General features: G+C 34.0%; 1 protein-coding gene across 19 annotated transcripts in view; it reads left to right on the plus strand.

Annotated features, from left to right (window-relative positions):
- The window catches only part of DNAH12 (dynein axonemal heavy chain 12), a 185,285-nt gene that overhangs the window by 16,711 nt on the left and 153,406 nt on the right, over positions 1-15,168 (plus strand). For 16 of the 19 annotated variants that reach the window (XR_001595223.2, XR_001595224.2, XM_036218452.1 and 13 more), the window contains 7 exons: positions 524-596; positions 1,409-1,567; positions 1,791-1,986; positions 3,416-3,604; positions 4,131-4,287; positions 4,946-5,037; positions 13,493-13,671. Coding sequence is in view for 17 of the 19 variants with exons in the window: in XM_036218452.1 (XP_036074345.1) it covers positions 524-596; positions 1,409-1,567; positions 1,791-1,986; positions 3,416-3,604; positions 4,131-4,287; positions 4,946-5,037; positions 13,493-13,671 (1,045 nt within the window). In the remaining 2 variants the exon portion in view is untranslated. Of the gene's footprint in view, positions 1-523; positions 597-1,408; positions 1,568-1,790; positions 1,987-3,415; positions 3,605-4,130; positions 4,288-4,945; positions 5,038-6,343; positions 6,583-6,634; positions 6,654-13,492; positions 13,672-15,168 lie in introns of those variants that run through there. The other 3 variants (XM_016131622.2, XM_016131623.2, XM_016131612.2) reach the window with 3 other exon arrangements.

Genomic DNA, 15,168 nt, shown 5'->3' on the forward strand with positions numbered 1-15,168 from the left:
GAATAATGAATAACAAATGTTATATAGTTAGCTATATGTTTTTCTTAGATATAATTTTTATTTAAAATGTTTATTTCGAGCCTATAATCTAGTCAAAATGTTTGTAATTTAAGGATATTTTTTGGTAATTTTTTATGTTCTTAATAGCTAAATAGCCTTTTGATTTTTCACTTTGTCTTTTTAGTTGTTGCTATACTATTTACTGGATCGTAAGATAATATTAATGAATTTGGGGAGATTTATTAGGGATTTAACCTTTGCAAGTTTTATTGAAATAAATTTTCTTAAGTGGCCATGCTAGTGACCTCTGTGTAGCTAGAAAACAAAAAAACTGAGAACTTACTGAAGCTTTACTATATCTGAATTCACCTCCAAAGTAAGGCCAAAATAGTACTAAGAGCTTGACTTTGTTTCAAATAAAGGAATTTTTTCTTACATTCGTTTTCATGCACAGTTAGAAACTTTGACTTAATTAGGTCTTACAAGGATTTTTAATAAGTATTGATATACATATGTATTTTAGTGAAGAGTGTGCTCGTGAAACCTCCAATTAAATGGCTTGAAGATGAAGGAGGCCCTTTACCTGAATCCCCTGTGTGAGTAAATTATTTTAGAAACAGTACTGCACCTAGTTTTTGATAAGAGATAGAAAAGAAACTTATTTTTTAAGTCTACAACTGTTAAATGCAAAGGTGTTTTGAACACACCTAAAAAATATAGCACTATTTCCCCCCATGCCTAAAGGTATCCTCTACACTGTACTTGTCTAGTTGTTACTTACGCAATTAGTGGAACCTATATGGATGTATAGCTCAACTTGGCCTTAAGTGAGCTTAGGTGTATGCCAGATAGATTTCTCCATCTTTGCTTCCCAACCATCACAACTGTGCTTGTTTATCTCTACCCAAGGTAATTGAGGCAGAGCACAGTGGAAGTTAGCAGGACACTATGCCTGGCCAGCAGGCTTCTTACTCACAAATGATCTCTGTTCTCAGTATGGTGGTTACCAGAAGGGAGGGGGGTGGAGGGAGAAATAAGAGGGTAAAAGAGGTAAAATATATGGTGACAGAAGATTAGATTTAGGGTGGTAAGCACACAGTGGAATATATAGATGTTGTATTATAAAGTTGTACATCTGAAACTTCCTCATATGTTAACCAATGTAACACTATTACATTTAATTTTAAAAATTTTAAAAATGACTTCTGTTCTTTTTGAAGATAATGCACTTTCAAGATCTTGATGTATTTTTATTACATTCATATCTATGAAGTCCCCCATTGCTCACCATATTTCCCTCTTCTCAATCCTGTCTTCTTTAATACTACTTTCATGTCGTAAATATTATTTTCTAAAATTTAGAGTATATTGTTTGAATCCTGTTTAATATGGTATATTGGTTTTCCAGAGGCCTGGATTATTCTAATCTTTGGCATTCTAGCTATCTGCAGACAAGAAGTCAAATATCGGCTAATTTGCACATTGTTCATCCAATTATGAAAATGTTACTGGACCTTGGTTATACGACATTTGCTAATACAGTTTTGCTGGATTTAACAGGAATTAGGTAAAATCCCATGTATATTATTTAACATTTAAAATTTGAATGTCTCCTTTTTGAGTCTTTATATTTTTGACTATACAATTTAAAAAACTGATTGATAAATATTTAGAACTTTTCTTTAGATTAAAAAATATTTTTAAATTTCTCTTATTTGTTTCAACAATTGTGTACCAACTCCAATATTTATCATTTACTTTAAAATAATTTTTATTTTTCTTTTAAATAGAGCTAAAGGCCCAATTGATTGTGAATCACTGAAAAATGATCTAGCAATACAAATTAAAAAGTCAGAAGAGAAGATAATGAACACATGGTATCCAAAGGTTATAAATCTTTTTACCAAGAAGGAAGCACTAGAAAGTATTAAACCTGAAAAGTTAGATGCATTTTATAACTGTGTTTCCATACTTATGTCAAATCAGGTAAATATGTTTTATATATTTTAAATGATAATGTTATTAAAATTAATATTTTAAATAAAATTCTATTTATACATAGTGCTAAGTAATTATGTTGAAATAAATTATGAAAAACATTTTACTATCCTTTGATTTAAATAAATTTAGCAGAAAATGCTTTATTTCTGAAGGAATATAAAATGAGAGCAAAGTCTAAAAATATGTGTCAATATTATGAGTGATTATTGGGATCATGCTTAAAGGCTATAAGCTAATTATCTATAGCTTTATTGGAATATATTAACAAAAGGGCTATGCTAGTAGACATATTTCTTAACTTATGAAATGCTAGATTGATTCTCGTTGTGTTCTGAGTAAAATCTTAGTTTCAAATGTTATTGGTCATCTTTAAATGACAAAGAAAAAGAGAATATTAATTTTATGCAATTATATTTATGCATAAAATTTTACTATTTGAATTTTCTCAAAATTTTACTATTATGGAAATAAAATTCTAGAAAAATAATTTTGAATAAAAACTTGCCCTCATAGTAACGATCTCCAAAGTTTCCATGAATTTTGCAACATATCATTAAAAGGATAATTTATATATATGTTATATGTAATAACATATATATACACACACATAAAATATGTAGTATGTAACAGTGTAACTAGTATTCATGATTTTCTTTCTACCTTTATTCCCCTAAGAGAGCTGTGATTATTTTGACAAGTAGCAAAGAGATGAGGAATATTTTGAAGATCATTTAGATCTATGTCTGCTTGATTAAATTTCTAATAGTTGGCTTATTATAACAATGCATCATTCATACTTTGGTAGCTTATTATGCACATTTCTAAGTTCCAGTGAGAGCTTCACTCTCACCTAATAGTGTGCTGGAAATATGGAGCTTCAGAAAACAACTGCCACCACTTGTATGTTTGCCAATTTCCATGGTATAAATATTCCCATGATGGTGATTTTTCAAGCATGCAAGTGTTGAATAACTAGCTTACCAAATTTTTGAATATTTAACAATTGACTCTTGTGACAGTAGAAGCTAGCTCTTGCATGTCACCCCATGTGCATGTCACTCCATGACACTCTTACTACCCTCAGGTGTCAGGGTTCCCCTCCTCTCAGTCTTCATCATGTTCTTTAGTCTTCTGGAATGTTTCCTGTACTAGGGAAAAAATTACTAAAGAATGTGGGAGCTTCTGAGTTGCTGTTTTAAGACTGTTGATATTCTATACATAATAGAAAGTTTGCATATTGTTCTATTTATTTTTTCAGACTATATTTTTAAGAACATATTTTGCTGAATGGAAATAATTTTCAGGACTAAGTGGACTGATGGAATAATTTAATTATAGACAATAAGTTCACTGATTTTATTCAAAGGTTGGATTTGTAATTTATACAATAATAGTAATTTATGATATCTTGCAGCTAAAGGATCTCTTAAAGAGAACTGTAGAAGGATTTGTGAATCTCTTTGACCAAGAAGATCAACGAGGGCTGCCAATATTTAAGATGGAATTGACATTTGATGATGATAAAATGGAATTTTATCCTACCTGTCAAGATTTGGAAGATGTTGTTTTGGGTTTGGTAGAGCGAATAGCTGAAGCCCTGCAGGTATTACTTCTTCCTTACCTATCAGATTTCTTTATATGGCTCTTTTTTTAGAATTTTAAATTGAGTTGAAGCTCTATAAACTATGTATATAAAATGTTATAATTCTTTGTTTTAATGCCATCCTCCAAGTTATTTTATGTTAAAAAGTGCTTTCTTTTTGAGAAAGTCTCTTGGCTAAAGATGACATTTTTCTCTTAGAAGTTTAATTGTAGTAATAATATTTTTATGGATGTCTCATCTTCCCTACTGAGTTGTGAGCTTCTTAAGTACAAGATCCAAGTTATGTTTGTTCTCTCAAGAACTTTCTAGTATAATCACTTCGGGATTATAGTTACTCAATAAATATTTGTCGAATGATAGAAAATTAGACCACAAAGTATACAACTTAAAGTCATTATTTTGCAGTAAGTTATATTTTCTCAGGCCACTGAAATATGAAAAGACTCTTCAAGACTATAGTGTAAGATCTACATATAGACCAATTACAGATATTAATTTCATAAGTTGTTATTTTTATTTGTGTTAGAATGTCCAAACAGTATCTTCTTGGCTATCAGGAACTTCAACAACTGTAAGTCTTGACACAGAACTTCCTGAACACGTGTTACAGTGGGCTCTTAATACGCTGAAGGTGGCAGTACATCGTAACTTAGAAGGTGCAAGAAAACATTACGAGACATATGGTATATATGATATATATAATACCTTTTTTATCGTAAAAGAATGACATTTATTTTTGCTAGAATTTGGTCAGATATTTGTTTGTGTGGGGCTGTCCTGAAAGAGTGAAGAGAGCCAGAAGTTAGAATAAACATGGCTTTTGGTAGTGTCAAAGATCAAACATAAGAAACTTGAATTCTGTTGTTTGGTCCAAAGAGTGAATGTTAACTGGAGCAGGGTAATAAAGACAAAAAGTAGAATGAAAAGATGTTGGATTAGGAGGAAGCTAAATCGAGGGTGAAAGCAATGTAATTTCTGAGAATAGTTTTGAAGAGCCTGCAGCTCAATTTTATAGTCCCCTCAAGTGTGTATGGTATCAGGATAGAAAGTTGTTATTTGACATTCTCTAAGACAAAAGCTTTTATTTACTGGCTTATTTGTACCTCTAAGTTATTTAAAGATCATTATATACTTTATTATTTTTATTTTAAAATATCTGTGTTTAACCTGGTTTACTTGTTAAGTCTATTTTATTCTGTATATTCCTATTAATGTATGTCAATACTCTATTAGTAATAATATTTAATTGAATAGGCTACTCTATTCCATGACTATATAAAAAAAGCACTTGATTTTTTAAGAGGGTATTTTTGAAATTTAAATTAGATTATTAATTTTCAGTTGAAAAATATAATTGGCTTCTTGATGGGACTGCAGTTGAAATGATAGAGACTTTTCAGGCAGAAGATCATACTTTTGATGAATACACAGCGGTAAGTGGTGATTCTCTTTTTCATTAATGCCTTTAGAATTTCTTTTTTAAATTATGGTGTTTTTATTCCAGAAAATGATTCAATTAAAGTTAATAGAATGTCATCTTAGTAAACTTATAGGTTCACCTCATAATTTCTTTAGTCATTCGTTTACTCATTTATTGATTCAATAAAAATGTCTTCATTACAGTTAGAAAACTAGCAAGATTTTGGTGATGCAAAAATAAATAATACATTAACATTGTTCTCAGAAGCTTATATTTGGCCTAGAAGCCAGACATAGAAATAACAACTATAATATATGTGATAAGAACTGGAATAGAGAGATGGATGAGTATTGTGGTTGCTTTTGCTATGGGAAATTGGTGAAAATTTCTTGAAGAAGCAAACATGAAGTGGATTTATGGGTGGATTTAGAATATTAAGTTGGGAAAATCTTCAGGTATCTTTGCTCAAGAGTTTGTACTTTGTTTTGGAGGTTTTTAATTTGCATTTTCCTGATCACTAATGACGTCGAACATATTTTAATGTGTTATTTTCCATCTGTGTATCTTTTTAAAAAATAAAATTTCTGTCCTAATAATGTGTATATGTTAAATTTGGGTTTCTGTATTCTTATCATTTAATAATAATGGATTTATTTTATTGGGTTATGTTATTATAAAAATTGTTGTTGAGTTTTAAAAGGTCTTTATATGTTTTGGACAAAAGTCCTTTATTTGAAATATGTTTTGCAAATATTTTCTTCCAGTATGTGCTTTGAGTTTTCATCTTTGTAACTATATCTTTCAAGGAAGCATTTTTAATTCTAATGAATTCCAGTCTACCAATTTTTTCTTTTAAAGAGTATTAACTAACCCTAGCTTTCATTAAAAAGAACCTCAGCTTTATTGAAATGTAATTCACACACCATACAATTTACCCATTTAAAGTGTATTTATAGAGTTTTACAATTATTATCACAACTTAATTTAAAAATATTTTGCCTCTCTAAAAAAAAAATTTATTTCCAGTGGCCATCACTCCTATTCCCACCCAAGCCCTAATCAACTGCTAGTATTTCTATATTTATAGATGTCTCTATACTGGACATTCATTTAAATAGAATCATAAAGTATGTGGTATTTTGTACATGGCTTCTTTCATTTAGCATAATACTTTCAAGGTTCATCCATGTTGTAACATGTATCAGTATTTCATTCCTTTTTATAGACATACCACAATTTACCCAAAGTTGATGGACATTTGGTTTGTTTCCACTTTTGACTATTATAAATAAATGTCACTATGAACAATCATGTACAAGTCTCTTTCAGACATGTTTTCCTTGCTCATGGATAGAAATGTAGGATTGAATTGCTGGATCATATGGTTGCTCAATGTTTGCCTCCTGAAGAACTGCCAAACTAGTTGAAGTGAGTCTCTTGTAGGCGGAATATACAAGGATCTTATTTTTAAATCTATTTAGCCACCTTGTGTTTTTTGAATGGAGCATTTAATCTATTTACATTTTAAGTAATTATTACTAGATATGTAGTTATTGCCATTTTATTATTCATACATTTTTAAAAATCTTTTTTTCTTCTTCTTAAAGCAGTAGACTTTTTGATACCAGAAACCAGTGCTCCTGTGAGAGTCTAATCTGAAGTGGTGATGCTAGCCCTGGGGAGCAGCTGCAGATACAGATGAAGCTTTGCTTGCTCACCCACTGCTTACCTCCTGCTATGTGCCCAGTTCCTAACAGGCCACAGACTGCTTTTCTCTTGCTGCTTTCAAGATTCTCTCTGTCTTTAACTTTTGGCATTTTAATTATGATATGTATTAGTGTGGACCTATGTAGATTCATCTTGTTTGGGACTCTGCACTTTTTGGGGTCGTATGTCTATTTCCTTTACTAGGTTAGGGAAATTTTCAGTCATTATTTCTTCAAATAAGTTTTCAATTCCTTGCTCCCTCTCTTCTCCTTCTGGTATCCCTATGATATGAATGTTGGTATGCTTGATGTTGTCCCAGAGGCCCCTAAAAGTATCCTCATTTTTTTGGATTCTTTTTTAAGGTTGCTGTTCTGATTGGATATTTTCTGCTACCTATCTTCTAAATTGCTTATTTGATTTTCAACCAATCTACTGTTAATTCCTCCTAAAGTATTCATTTCAGTTATTGTATTCTTCATTTATGACAGGTTAGTTTTTGTGTTTTCTATCTCCACTTTTGTTTCCTATCTTTTTGTTAAAGTTCTCACTGAATTCATCTACTCTTCCCCTAAGTTCATTGTTTGCCTCCATTTTGTTTAGTTCTTTTTCTGGAACTTTGTTCTCTCATTTGGGACATATTTCTTCATCTTCTCATTTTGGGTGCCTAGTTGCGTTTATTTCTATGTATTAGGTATGGCTGCTATGTCTCCCAGTTTTAGGAGAGTAGCCTTATGTAGTAGGTGTTCCCAGTGCCACAGTGTTCCCTGGTCACCTGAGCCAGGTGCTCCAGATATGTCCCTTGTATTGGTTGTGTGCCCTCCTGTTGTAGGTGAGCCTTGGTTGCTATTTGCTCATTAGTGGGACAGAATGACCCATGACCGCAGAGGAGGTGTTGTGCAGGGGCTGACCAACAGAGCAGGATTTGCTTTAGCAGGGCTCTGGTGCCTTCACTGTCTGCCTTTTGGGTGTGTCATCCTCAAATGTGACCCTGGGTGGTGCACTGGCTCAGACTGAAACCAGCCACTGGGCATGCAGACTGTGGCTTCTTGAGAAGAGCCCTGCACCAGGCCAAATTTAGCTGTAGCCTGTGCCCTGCTTTGGGCCACCTGGTATGAGCCACCAAACAATCTTCAGATGGCTGCCACCCATGCTGGGCTTAGAAGTGCCTCAATAGGCCAAGCTGCAGACTGAGGCTGGCTGCCATTAGTGCTGGGTTTAGGGCTCCTCAGGAAGAGATACAGAGCATGCTGAGGCCTGATGCTGCTTGTTTAGATTTTGTGAACATTTGAGAGATTTTAGGAATGTTCTCAGCATGAACCAAGATAGATCGTTTGTATGAAAATTAACTTGAAGCAGCTTGGGTGGGCCCCACATGTTGGGAGAAGTGGGGTCTTGGAATCACCAGGACAAGGTGACCAGTGTTAGCTACTTTGATGGATACTCAGGGTATTTTCCTGGGTCTGCAAACTGGGCAGGGGAGGGTCAACAAAGGAACAACACCCTCTGCCAGCACTTCTGTCTGGGAGAAGGCTACCCTTCCAGCTCTTGTCCTGAAGCCAGGCAACTCAGTTTTTCACCATATGCCCCTGGCACCTTTTGAGCTGCTGTCCCAGTGCTGGAGCTCAGAATGAGTGAGTTTGGCACTAAGTCCACACGTGGTCCCCTTAAAAGGAAAATCTGCGACTCCCTCAGCCCCCCATCTCACTCAGCCACATTCTCTGCTGATTTTTATAGTCAGAAGTTGCGGGGACTTCTCTTGCCAGCACTGGAGCCCTGGGCTGGGGAGCTTAGTGTGGGGCTGGGACCCTTTGCTCCTCAGGGAGGACCTCCACAGCCAAGAGTTTTCTCCTGATTTTCAACTGCCACATGTGAGTGTGGGACCAGCCTGTTTTGCATCTTTGCCTCTCTTACCAGTCTCGAGGTAGCCTCTTCTGTGTGTCCCCAGTTGTAGGACTTCTGATCAGCTACCCTTTGGGTGACTTCTAATGATGGCTATTCTGTAGTTTAGTTGTAATTTTGATCTGGTCATGAGAGGTGGCACACACAGTGTTTACCTACTCTGCCATCTTGACTGGAAGCCCAATTTCAGTTATTTTAGTCTTCATTTCTGATCTTTTTTTTTTATGGTTTCTATCTCTTTGTTGAGATTCTCACTGAGTTCTTCTGTTCATCCTCCAAGTTTACTGTGCATCTTTATAACCAATGTTTTGAACACTGTATTTGGTAGATTTCTGTCTCCATTTCGTTTAACTTTTTTTCTGGAGTTTTGTTCATTTTTTCATTTGAGACATGTTTCTTTGTCTCCTCACTTTGGCTGATTTCCTGTGTTTGTTTGTATTTATTAGGTAGATCTGCTATGTCTCCCAGTCTTAGCAGGGCGGCCTTATGTCATAGGTGCCCTGTGGGGCCCAATGGAGCAGTCTCTGTGATCACTTGACCTGGGTGCTCCAGAGGTGTCCTTTGTGGGGGTTGTGTGTGCCCTTCTGTTATAGTCAAGTCTTGGTTGTTGTTGCCACATCAAGTGGGTGGGATCGATCCTCAGAATGACTGGCTGTGAGGGCTGGCTGTGACTATAGCAGACAAGCTGATGTCAAGGGGGCTGACCCCACAGAGCAGGGTTTGCTTTAGTGTGGTTCTGGTATCAGCTGAGTCTGTCCTTTGGGTGTGTCATTGGTGAAGCTGCTTGGGTGGTGGTCTGGTGTGGTCTGAAGCTGGCCACCAGGTGTGTTAGTTCTGGAACCTCTTAAGAGAGGCTCTGGGTTAGATCAAGGGCAGCTGCTGTTTGTGTCCTGATTCCCTGGGACTGCCTGGTGGGAGCTACAAAATGTTTTGCAGTTTATTGCTGCTTGTGCTGGGCTTGGAGGTGCTTGGGAGAGCTATGCTGTGAACCGAGGCAAGCTGCCACTAGTGCCAGCTTGGGACCTTTTAGTGGGCACCACATATGAGCTTAGGCCAGCCACCCCTTGCATTAGGCTTGTGGCTACTTAGTTATAGCTATGTTCTAAGCCAGCACTGGTTACAGCTTATGCCAAGCTTGGGGCCACCTGATGTGAGTTACAATGCAAGTTGAGACCAGTCACTGCTTATGCTAGGCTTGGGGCTGCTTAGCAAGTGGTATAGGGAATACTAAGGCCAGCCACTGCTTGTTTTGTGTTTGTGGACCTTTCAGAGATTTTAGGAAGGCCTACAGCATAAGCTGAGACTAGCCATTTGTATGGAGGAGCTGCTAGAAGTGGCTCAGACTAGGAGCACAAATCTGGTGGGGCAGGATCTCAGAATCACCAGGGTGGGGCAAATTGTGTTAGCCAGGTTAATTGAGTAGGCATCCATTTGTGCCTACTGGCTTGGTGGGGGAAGGGCTCCCCATGTTGTCATGTTGTCATGCTATAAGACTCTTTGAGTTTCTTTCTGTAATATTTTTCATCTGGCAGAGTCTAAGCTTTTCTCTTTTTTGTTGCTTTTTAGCCAATGAAGAGTTTTGGTATTGTTTATTTTTTGTTTCTTTGTAAGAAGAAATACTGTTGAGAATATTAGATCATGGTTTTATAGTTCTCATAAGACTTGGGAAACATTCAGACATTTTTTCAAATTTTTCTCTTTGCTCTCTTCCTCCTATTCTGGAATTCCAATTACAGGTATATTACAATGATTGATATTATTCCAGAGGTGACTGAAGCTCTGTTCAGAGTTTTCAGTTTTTTCATTTTATGCATCATTTTAGATAGTTCTTTTGCATCATTTTGAGTACATTAATCCTTTCTTCTCTGGTTTTAAGCTGTTGTTACACATATTAAGTAAAATTTTCATTTCACATATTATATTTTCCCAATTTTTTGGTACATTTTATTTTCTCTTGGTTATGTTCATATTTTCTTTTATATTCTTAGACATGTAGAGGATATTTCTAATAGGTTACAGGGAAGATGGTTTACATCATTTCAGTTTACCATGTAGTATTTTTCTATTTTGTACACAACATTTTTGTGTTCTGCAAATCTTGCATTTATTTTGTTAAATTTAATTATTTTAAATTTGAAGCTATTATAAATAGAATTGTTTTCTTAATTTCATTTTTGGATTGTTCATTTTTGATGTCTAGGAATACAATTTATTTCTATATATTGGTTTTGTATCTTGCAACCTCAGAGAGCTTGTTTAATAATTCTCACAGTTTCATGAATATGTATTGCTTAGGATTTTTTGTATATACTATCATAGCATTTGCGAATAGAGATTGTCTTATTCTTCTTTTTAATATGGATGCCTTTAAAAAAAGTTTATCTTACCTAATTTTCCTGGCTAGTGCAATGCTAAGTTGAAGTAGTGAGAGTGGATATCTTTATCTTGCTCTAGATCTTAGAAGGAAAGCATTAATTTTTAAAACCAGTTAGTAAAATGTAGTTTTTTCTAGAAACTCATCAAGTTGAAGATATTATCTTCTGTTTCTAGTTTGTTAAGTGTTATTATCATGAAAGTGTTGAATTTTGCTAAATGCTTCTTCTACACCTATTGAAATGGTTATAATTTTTCTAACAGGCATATTTTTATTTCATTTTTATGTATTTATAAAACTATATCATGAATTCATAGATGCATTATTACTTTCACAAAACCAGATAGAGTATATTCTCTTTATTTGGATTTTACCATTTACCTTAATATAATGCTATGCAGAGAATAGGCGCAATAAATGTTCTATGAGCTAACAGCTAAATTTTTTGTGGTCTTGACCGTAACTTGTACTAGCTATAAACTCTAAATCTTTAGGCTGAGCATCTGTTGCATTGGGTTTCACAATAATTTTTGCCTTTGGTCTAGTATTTTCTGTGAAATTTCTTGAATATTATAATTTCTAGATGGTTTATATAACTTTTTGAAAATTTACTTTTGGGCTTAGTTATCTATCTCTGGACTACTTTGTCAATTCTTTACATACTGTAATTGCGGTTAGTATACCTATTTGGAGAACATTTTAAAAAATTTTGAACTATAATATGTATATAGATGAAATTATATGATGCTTGGGATTTGTGTGAAAATAAAACTGGTTAGAAGAGAAGCTAGGGGCATAGAGAAAAAAGATTGGCCAGTGAGTTCACAAGTGTTGAAGCTGAACGATGGATACATTTTGCCTACTTTTGTATGTTTAAAATATTCTATAAAGAAGTGTAATGTATTGTGAGATATAACACAATACCAAAAAGTATGTAAAGCATATGGGTACAGATTTATATATAATTATAACCTAATAGCTACCTAGATTAAGAATTAGAATTTTGCAGCACACCAGAAGCCACTCATCTGCCTCTCCTCAAACATAACCATCTCCCTTCTTTATTGGTAACTATTACCTTGATATTTCTTGCTTTTCTTTATGGTTTTACTACCTATGTATGCATCCTTAAGTAATAAAGTTTAGTTTTGTCAATAATAAGTTTATATGAAAGATATCATATCTTCACTCCTCATTGTGGAATTCATCCATATTTTACATATAGTCATAGTTTATTACAGCATAGCACTCCCTTGTATTAATTAATATGCCATCTTTTCTACTATAAATGGATATTTGTGCTGTTTCTAGTGTGTCATATTTTCTTTGATTCAGCCTATTTTCTTTTATATATCTGTTAATTACATCCCAGGAAAGCTAGATAATGGTCCTTGAGAGTGAGAAAACATCTATCCTCCTTTTTCTAGTGCCACCAACACTATCTACTCTCTATTTGGTATATTTCCAACCAGGAACCAAACAGGCACTCAATGTAGTCTTTTAATTAATATCCTTGACTCCCTTAAACAATGAAAACTTTAAGCCCAACTCCCCAAATTCTGGAGACCGTAGACCTTGAGAGACCTTGAGAGAGAGAGGGAAATAAAGGGAAAATCTCCTTAAAGAAGAATAAAAAGAATGGGGCATTTTGTTGGAGGGTGGGGATGGGGTGAGTAAGAAGGTAGAGAGGCAACATTAGAGGTGTATTGTAAAATTAAGTCAAAGTTGCCCAAATTTGGTAGATGTGTTTCACTTTCATGAAATGCAATGTAATTTGTTAGATTTTCTTCTATATTCCTTTTTTTTTAATTAAAAAAAATTATCCCGGTATCTGAGTATTAAGGTGTTGTATAAGTTACAATATTTTGGATCTTTGGTAATAGCAGTGCCCAATGTTTCTCTCCTAGATTATTTTGACCAAAACCAGAAAGTTTTTTATGTTTATTTTCCTAAAGATTGAATTAGAATCTTCAGTGATACATCAGTAATGGCACAAGCAAGTATTTGTCAGCTACACAAATTGCCACATAATATAGATTTGTTTCTAGACAGAGATGAATTGATTTGAGGGTAGTGTTTTTTTTCTTTTTTTAAATAGTTACTGAGGGAAATTTCACCTTCTGAAATATCCAGTTATTGATGCTGTAAGTGGAATATATTGGATATTTACTGGTAGATTGGCAAATCCCTTAGTGAAAGGAGAGGTAAAAAAAAGATTTATGCAACAAAGGGAAAAATTTTAATCACTTAGCAAAAATAAATGAGTTCGAATTTATATTATATAATTAAGATGGAAGGAAATTTATTTTGGGTGGTGAACACAATGCAATATACATATGATGTATTATTGATTGTACACTTGAAACCTATATAATTTTATTAACCAGTGTCACCCCAATATAATAAAAAAAGAAATTTTACTATAATGCAGTACTATAAAATCACTCATGAATTTAAAAATTCTAAGCATTTTTTTTTTTTTTTTTAGTTTATAGGAAAATTTTTCAGTCTTGCTTCAGAAATAATGCTTTTGCCTCAGTGGGTTCATTACCCTATGGTGCGTTTGGATTGTGAAGATTTGAAGACAGGTCTAACAAACAAAGCAAGAGCTTTTGCAAACATATTATTAAATGACATAGCTTCAAAACATAGAAGAGAAAATGAATGGTAAGTAGAATTAATTGTCAAATTTAGAATTATAGGACTAAAAGAAATATTTTGCTAATAATAACTCTTGTTTAAAAACATAAGGTTAAAATATAAATACTTACAACTTTTTCCATTGCTGCCTCTTAAGGAGGTTTCTTTGTAGTCCTATTGGTTTCTTTTTATTTGATACTGTTAGAGGCTAATTATGTGGCAACCCAGGATTGAAAAAAAAAAAAGAAAGAAATTGAGATAAACTAGTGTTTGAATATAGGTTGTATTAAAATGTAAAGACTGTAGATTTTCAATAATATTGGGAATATCTAGAATCATTTCTGACCCTAGTATTTATGCGTGGCTATCTACTTTTTAAAATTTGGAGATTACACACACACACATACGCATAAACACACCCACTTTAGATCTCTTACTTTTCTCGAAATAGTGGGAAGACTGTGCCATGTTGGGCCTGCAGTGGTAAATGGAGCTGAGAATTAGTTTCTCTTTTTGACAAGGAATGTGCCCTCTGGTGTGTTCACCCAGTGCTCAAGCAACTCATCATCCAACTCATCTAACTCATTTAACTCATTTTTTATCTGTCTGGCCCCAAAGGAATCTTAGTTTGTTACATCTATAAGGATTAAAACATTATATATATGTAGCGCCTAGCACAGTGCCTGGAACATAGTACTCAATAAATATTAGCTATTTGTTTTCCCAGAAGCAATGTAAGAAAATCATGTGCTTTGGAATCAGAAAGACCTGCATTTGAATCCTGGCTCTGTCACAAAGTAGTTTTGTGACTCTAGTCAAGTTTATTTCACAGAGCCTCAGTTTTCTGCTGTTCTATTTATGAAAAAAATACCTTCCTTGAAGGAGCAGGACGAATGCTAGGATCACGGATAACATTTGAAATTTATCTAGTAGTATGCTTGGCATAGAATAGGCACCCAATAAAGGGAGCTATCATATCAATAAATATTTTCAAATGAATAAAATAATTGCTGTCAGAAAGTCAAATATTTATCAGGCATACTTTACAAAAGTAAGCTGCACAAAAAGAGATCAAAGATGGTATTTAGACTATCCATTTGTAACAATCCTGTTGAGTAATGACAATGCCATAGTTAATCTAAAATGATTTATGTTTAGCATGACTGTATTTGATATTTCTTTTTGTAGTAACTGGCTTTTCTGGAAACTTTTATTCCAACAAAATAGCTATATTTTATTTTAAACTCATGACATAAAAGCAGCTGAAAATATTTTCTGTTTCCTCTACCTTGTCCATTCTTTAATTCTTTCCAATTTAAATTCCATCTCTGAGATAGGGAACATGAAAAGGAATAAATGTGTGTCATTAAGCACAATTTATTAATTAATAATCATTAAAGAGCAATTTTCTTACTTCACAGTTTGGTTTACCATCTGTTTGGGCTATTGCGCTCTCATTTTGTTTGCCTCCATTTCTTTCGCTGCAGTGTCTCTCCCCAGGGCACTTGGAGTCTTCTCTAGCAA

Source organism: Rousettus aegyptiacus, unplaced genomic scaffold (genome assembly GCF_014176215.1).
Source record: "Rousettus aegyptiacus isolate mRouAeg1 unplaced genomic scaffold, mRouAeg1.p scaffold_m13_p_4, whole genome shotgun sequence".
Lineage (NCBI taxonomy): Eukaryota > Metazoa > Chordata > Mammalia > Chiroptera > Pteropodidae > Rousettus > Rousettus aegyptiacus.